We start from the raw sequence: 7,926 nt of genomic DNA, 5'->3' as shown, positions 1-7,926 counted from the left end.
TTGATGTCGCGCGAGTATGTGGGATGTTCTTATCTGCGCGAGAGGTGTGCGTGGCGTTGACCATTAAACTCATAGCACAACGGATCGCGAGCTAGCGGGTGGGTTAATTAGAGGATTGCTACAGTGAAGGCAGCTTCTAATCTGCATAGATTTTTATATTAGCTTTGTGAAACGGTCGCAACAGTGAAGAAGCGTTGAATTCACAACACAGCGGTTCTGATACTAGAACTGCATTATTCCTCCAGGTGACCAAGATCTCCGGCCTTTACAAATGGATAGCCCCTTACGTCATCAGCATTGCTTGTCCTATTATAAGTGGTTGAAGAAGAAAAAAAATCTCATTGTTATAAGGTGAACTCGCCCACTTACCTTACCTGCTTTTCAAAACTTTGATGTGAATGCTTGTAGAAATTTGAGCTTTCAACTTGCACACACAGCTGTAAACATTAGAAAACATTGCGCAATAACTGATGTGTTAGAAGCTCATTTTGAAGTTTAAAGGCAGGGGAATTTGAAGAGCCACAGCCTATCCCTAATCATGAGTAAGAATCGCCTACTTCATTTAAAAAAAAATCAGTTTTGGTCTTTGTCATGTGCTGTATAAGCTGTCCATATATTTGTGCAAAGTGTGCTAATTTCAATTGCAATACCAAATCCCAAAGCAAAACAGTCCACACGGAGACTATCATTCTGTCCTAAACCCCCAATGAATGAAACATCCCATCAGTTTTCAGTATGAAAATGTTGACAGCAGATTGAAAACAAGTGTCCTTGTTTTTTGCAAACTGGGCAATTCTGCTGTAGTTTATCACTCACATCAGAGAGACAGCTTTCCAAGACGAATGGCTGACTGAATGGATGTGGAGGAGAGCTGCAGCCAGCCTTGCTATACTGAGAAGAGATGATGGGTGTGCATGAGGGAGTAGGACCAAACTGGCAGTGGTTTATGCTGACTCTCCAACCATCCATCTACTACAATCTGTAGCTAATCAATCTAAAGTTAGAGACAACAAGAATAGAGAATACAGTAAACCTATACAGTAATTGTTTTTTGCATGTGCATACAGCACAAGTCACAGGTCAGGCTTCTTGGTGGTTATATGGAATACCTAGTGCAGGCTAACCCTTTAAAAAGTTATCCCTCCCACAATCGGCCTCAAATCAGATCAACTTGAGGGTTTAAACTGAAAAATAATAATAATAATAAAAAAAAAATGAATAAATAAAAATCCCATGTCTATTATTACACAAAGAACATTCCTTTGCTTAAAAAAATAATATTGCTTTACAGACAAGAAAACCTGTAGAGCCTTGTCTCACCCAACATACCTCAAATAGGCAATGTACCCAAATCAAACACTTAAAAAAATAACTTCTAACAAGCCACTTCCTGGTGTCATTAAGTTTATTTAAATCAATAGTTTATAATAAAATTTTAAGTAGGTAGCCCCTAAAGTCATTTTCTATTACCATTAACAGAGACCTTGAAAATAAAAAGACTATGTCAGTGGCTTTGTAAACTTTTTGTTTTATTGTTGGTGATTCATTTAAAGATCATTTCTGTGAAACTTCTATTCATTTGGATGCTAAAGCTGCCCTCCTCTCACCCCACAAGCATCAAGCCTCATTTTCATCTAAATAAGAATCGATCTCTCCTGCTGTGCACCATCCTCCCTTACTCACAACTCTCACGGTCACAACCCCGCTTGTCTTCTCTTTGCTTGTCCCTATGCTCTCTAGTCACTCTCCTGAATACAATCACAAGGAAAAATCACCATACTACATGTTGGAGATCATAACTGCAGAGCAGAGAAAGTCATTTACTGATATATATTGATCTGCCACAACATTAAAACCACCTGCCTCATATAATGCACAGTATATTGCTGGAAAATGGGATTCTCCTTGCTATGTTCTTCAGAGAACCAAATTAAGTATGAACATTAATGAGCAAAGGGGTCCAAGAGATAGGAGTGATCGCGAACAAAGCTTTGACTGACTGGTACAATGTCAAAGCTTCGTTCTGCATCAGTGACCAAGCCAAACGCAAGAGATGGGGGTGAGTCACGGTGGGGGAGGGGCCTCCTCCTGAATGGTCAGGGGACACTGATGAAGTGAAATAGATGCGGCACCAAAAGGAGAGTAAATGTGACTGAGGATGAGCGGATAAAAAGGACTGTACATACACAAAAAAACTGTAGGCAAAATCCTAATGAGAATCCATCTCTGTTAAAACTCTTGTTTTGCTCATTCTTAATAGTGCATCCAGGGTTCTTCTACTTTTTTTCTTAATCAGTTTTGAGAATATTTATGAAATAGCAGTCACAGCACTTAAAATGTCACTTCAAATACATACCATGACTTTTCATTTTATAAAGACAAAAGAGTGTTGATTTCTGATACAAATCACCTCAGACAGGTTATAACTTCAAGGTGGAATATTGCTTTTTCAGTTTATTTTACGAGGACCAACCAATAATCTTATTTTGCAAGATTTTGGCAAAGTTTCAAAAACATCCTCTGGTTCTTAACAATTGGCAGTCTGAGCAGTTTCGGGTTTTGCAGGTGAGATTGCACTTAATTAAGACTTAACAGAAAAATCCTCTCTTGCCATTTACTGAGCTTGTTACAGCTTTGTGTAGCCAGCTACTGCCACCTGCTGGTCAAACACACGCATTACTTGAACTACATCTTTTAACATTGCTGCTGCTGACTGAAATTGTTTTGACACAGAAAACATCAAATTAGTTTGCTCATTGATAAAACAAGACAGCAAAGGCAGAGCAAGGAAATCACATGCAACCAAATCAAAACAGTGAAATTAACAAAAAGACAGATCTACATGTCATACAGAGCCATGGTCAGTTAGAGGATAGGCTGCCTTTGCTTGCATTCCCATAGACTGACTAAGTCGTTGCAGTGGATAAAGGTGCTGCCATGAGATTCCTGAGGAGGTCAGATGAAAGATCCTGAAATCCTGCTTCAGCCGCTGGTAAGAAACAGAAACGGGATTACAGGTTAGTTCAACGCTAGACCACTGATGAAAGTGCAAAAATTATTCCATAGAAATGACTTAGCCAAAAGATCATTACCCAATCGGCCACTGGTCTCTTTCACCAATAACTGTGACTGCTCCTTGATGGAGAGAAGCTCTCTAACCATCTTACACTGAGTGTCCATCTACAGACAAGAAAAAGAAAAAAAAGCTTTTTAAATAACACTTATAAAGCAGATCAAAATAAATTCAGTACAAATGGTAATGGTATTTCAACAGATATGAAGCCTTCATATTATAGTAGTCTGTGTACTTAACAGTTCAAAGCTTTTAAAATCTTGTTATTTTATATATGACAAATGATTATTAAATTGTTCATGATAAAAATATAAGGAACAATAGGAGGTAGTCTGGTAAAGTGACATCCATATACATAAATTAAGAACAGAGCACCCATAATCCAGCACAGCTACTCTGCTTTATCAAGGTTCTGTGCTTTAATCTAAATGTGCCTGACAGTGCTGGCAACATAAACAAACAGACCAACCACTGTCAACAACATCTGCTTTGAGTTTCATCACATTCAAGTCATTGCTTTCTTTTTTTAAATTTTTTTAAAACAAGCTTTTGTATTTAACTATACATACATGACTTTAAACCTGCTATATTAGAATCATCTTACGAATTTCAGCTTTTGCCAGAACAGTCAATCATTTCCACTAAGGATGTTTCTACTTTTTTTTAAGTAATGATATGAAAATCACATTTTCAACGTACAATCATTCCCATAGTCTGAAGCTTGGGTTGCTGTCTACAGAGGACAACATGATAGTCCGGTTTACTCTGTATGACAAGGTACTGTGAGGACTGGGCTACAGATGCAGAGTCCAGAGATACGCCTGTCTTCTGGCCATGCTCCACCTTCCTACAATGAATAATAATCACATTACTGACACAAATTTGCGAAAACAATATTGACACACTCTAAAGCAGTAGTGTGACAGCGCACATGTTCACCTTTCCAATTCCTCTGCTTTGCTCCGGTGTTTGTTCAAAAGTGCTTCCCAAGATTCACTTTCATCCTGCAGCCTAAAACACAACACAGGACATAAACAGGTCAAGCCATGTTTATTCTTTAAGTGTGAATGTATGTAATTCAAGGTTGCTCAGAACAACATGCCTGTTGATGGCTCTCTGGACTTTCTCCATGGCTCTTTGCATTGCAGGCTTACTGGAATTGACAGCAAATAATGTGTGAATACATACAATATAAAACATCAATTTGTAGGCAAAAACAACAAAATAATCCATTGCACATATGGAATATCAAAAAAAAAAAAACCTGCAGTAGTACCTGGCTTCAGTGGGAGGGAGTTGATCTGGTTCAGTGTGTATGCTTTTTGCAAGGCAACCCCACTTTTTCTGGATGTGTTTAACTACATCAAGAAAAAAACAGAAAAGACAGAGAAATAACTTGAACTGAGTCTTTCCATGCCATTCAGTTCAACTTAATAGCTCCATAAAGTATGTACCAAAAGAAGCACTAACCTTGTTTTTGAAAAGTCTCCAGTGATGTGTTTGGCATGGACTGCAGCAAATTCTGAGTTCTTTCGATTGCCAGCTACATACACAGCAGACATGATTAGATGGAGATCCATTCAGAATTTTAGTGATTAGCTGCATGTGCCCCTCTTAATGCAACCAGTACCGTTACGGTCTATTAATTACAAATGAAGTATAATGGGTACTTTATTAGGACATCTTGTACACTAGGTAGGTAGGTTTTCCTGGTTATGAATACAACGTTTGATATGTAATGTTCTAAATCAACATTTCAGTTAATGCTAGGATTTGTTCTTATAAATCATCCCTTTAAGAGGATGTAGCATATGTAGTTCTTACTAATTAAATGACTGCAGCCTTTTAAAATAAATGCCTTAGTGTTATCAAAACCAGAGTTGATGGGCGATTTTCAACACAAGAAGATTCCTCTTTGTAATTAATAATCTGAAACTTTCCTTTTAGTGAAAAGATTCATAAACAGCCCATAGCATTGAGATAAAAGTAAGATAAGGTTTTGGGTCGACCAGCTTACCTTCATTGAAGACTCCATCAATTTCTCGAGCCTCTCTTGCTGTGATAAGGATGTACTTATGCTTCTGCACAGAGCTGTAGTTAACACATACATATATTTATATTGTAGATAACAAACATTCGGGAAAAAAAAAGACAAGTTTACTGACTACAATAGGCAAAAATGTCGCACATCTCACCCTGATATGGATTGGGAAGGGCAGGGAGAGAGCGTCGGGTTATGGTGGCTCTTCTCCAGGATTTCCTCCGTGCAGTGGGGCTGACAGAGGGACCCGCAGGATCCTCCGTGTTTTCTGTCTGCATTTCTTTTTTTTCGGTCTCTGACTGTCCCTCATCTCCATCTGATGTCTGTGTCGTGGGTGATATGCAGTCGGTACGGGGAGACTTTTGTGGGGGAGCTGCGCCGGGGCTTGTGGAAGAGCGTCGTTTAGGTGTCTGTTTCAGTGAGTGGACCTTGTTGTATAGAGAAGTGCATGATCAACGTATCAGTGACAGTGTGTTGCATAGATCTGTGATTCACTTACATGTCATTCGCTTAAACTTGAGTGAAAATGTCTCACCTCGTTCTGGTCATTACTTTCGGCGACGCTTCCGCAACTGCAAAACGATTGAGCAAAGTGACAGGGTAACGTTATATATATATGACCAACAAATTCGCAAAATACATGTGAGCAAAACAAGCTAATCTGGTGTTTTGCTGAAACGTTTACACTGAGAAGTCTTGTATACCAAAACAACGATTTCCTTACAAAACACACTTCACAGTTTAGTCAAAATGTTGTCCTGCATTTCCTAAACACAACGCAACGTTTTTACGGATAAACTGCTTGTTCCAGTGGCTAAAAACAAGGTACAGACCTGTCTTTTCCATCTTCCAAATGCTTTTCCGCCATTTTTCTTTCAAATAGTTTTCCTCGGAGCGCGCGCCCAACAAACCAAACCAGTCTACAGAGCTAAGCACCATGGGAAATGTAGTTTCGTGGTAATCGAGGCGATGGGGGCCCGAAAACAAGGTAGAAAAGCAAAGCACAGATATCAAAGCTGTGGATTATTATTTACACAATTGTTTAACTACACAGGACACGGTCCACTTTTATTCTATCTCTGAATAATTAAGTTTTCCCTAGAATATAGATCCATATAACAGAACTACATAAAATCATGTTTTTGTTTAACAGATGTGCCAAAAACTGATTGCTCCCTATTAAAGCTGTATTGCCCTGTTTGTAATTCTGAAGTTTCTTTTATCTGGATCAAACAGACATAATACACGTACCTTTTTATCCGCAATGAGGTAACAAAGTTAAACGCTTCTTGTAACTAAATGATTGGAACCAAATGTTTGCACTATAAAGCATAATCAGGCATGACATTTATTATTACAGGCAATGATATCGTATTGTTTCCATCATTAAGGCTGCATGTGTTTGGCATGTTTAGTACCCTTATTTATATTTGGATACTAGACTATAACTGGCAGTACTTATAGACGAGTTTTAATTGTAAAAGAAAAAAAAATATCTCTTTTCCCCTTATCCTAAGGGGTTATCATCTTTAAAATAGAACCCTCGTAAATGAAATCAAGTCATTTTGATGCAACAGTAACATCTAGGTCCTAATGTAAGAGCTTCATTTACTTTTTGACAGGTGGAAAACAGCATCATATGAGTTAAACCGCTTCTTTAAAGCTATTCCAACAGGTAAAAGAGACTGGACTGGTTATAATGTAGGCTGAAGAGTAGGTAAAATAAATTAGAGGCTTAAGGATGTTCAATTTTTACAAAAGCCCTCCATGAGATACATAAACCTGTATGTGGCTTTCACCTAGAAGAGCTACATGACCTGCAGCTTTGCTTATATGTAGGACAGTGCTTTTGTAATAATAGGGCAGGTATATGGCAGCACGAGCATTCTTCAAAATTTACCGAAAGTAAAAACAAAAATGAAAAGTGCAAAATAATTTGATGCTCGGGATAATTCTTTAGCATTATGATTTGAAAGGAAGAAATCTAGTACTCCAATATTGAGGGAAAGTCAGATGCAGGCTGTAATAACAGAGCTGTGCAGAGAGGTGGTGATGTGTGAATTCAGTCGTCCTATTTTGATCCCCCTGGATCAAGTTAAGATGAAGCGCTGACCTACTAGTTCAAAAGGTCAACGCTGGCCCTGATCCTCTTTGTACATATTGGCTGGATTTCTCACACTTAGCCAAAGTGTTTTCTGCTGCTTTGGACCTCACTATTGTAGACCTTTTGCTCAACAGCGTCGAATTAATATTTTCCACCTGCTTGCAGTTTGGTTTAGTTTTTAAATTATAGCTGCTATCTGATAAAAGCATACTGAGGTACATCTATTTTTTTTTTTCCAACAACTACTAAATGGATAAATGATTTCTTGCCTGGGACATTTACATTATCAGTGATCCTCCATTAGATCAGAATTAGGTCTCTGGCTAAAATAGAAAGACATCTAGAAATTAAATCATGAATGCTCCTTGATAATGCCTCATCCTCTGCTGTACATGTTATCAATCATGTGTTTCTGCACATCCACTAATCTATACCATGGTGGCTGCACGACTGCCCTGACAGGCACCCTTATCTGTATATTTATGTCCTGCTAGTTCTAGTAAAACTCAGTAGCTGTTCCATTTCAGAGTGTTTGATAAAGCTTATGCACTTTTATACCATCATTTACCTAAGTTCATTGTTATGGTAACCAAATACACACATGTGATGAAATAAGAAATTGTGAGCAACATGTAGCGACAAAAGAAGTGTAAAAAAACCCATAAAACTAAAATGTAACAGGAAAAGGGGAAAACTAGGTCAGTGGTT

The 7,926-nt window shown here is 38.2% G+C and overlaps 1 protein-coding gene across 1 annotated transcript; it reads right to left on the bottom strand.

Moving 5' to 3' along the window:
* Positions 1–1,508: 1,508 nt before the first annotated feature.
* Positions 1,509–6,053, bottom strand: dsn1 (DSN1 component of MIS12 kinetochore complex). Its single transcript, XM_008291169.1, is given in 12 exon segments — positions 1,509–2,989; positions 3,093–3,180; positions 3,773–3,920; positions 4,013–4,084; positions 4,176–4,226; positions 4,350–4,431; positions 4,544–4,616; positions 5,091–5,164; positions 5,269–5,542; positions 5,650–5,686; positions 5,948–5,997; positions 6,000–6,053. Coding segments are annotated over 12 exon segments (1,086 nt in total). The 3' UTR covers positions 1,509–2,906.
* Between the last annotated feature and the right edge of the window lie 1,873 nt (positions 6,054–7,926).

This window comes from Stegastes partitus, unplaced genomic scaffold (assembly GCF_000690725.1).
Source record: "Stegastes partitus isolate 25-593 unplaced genomic scaffold, Stegastes_partitus-1.0.2 Scaffold721, whole genome shotgun sequence".
Classification (NCBI taxonomy): Eukaryota; Metazoa; Chordata; class Actinopteri; family Pomacentridae; genus Stegastes; species Stegastes partitus.
The sequence above is the reverse complement of the archived record's forward strand: the minus strand, read 5'-3'. Positions and strand labels throughout refer to the sequence as shown.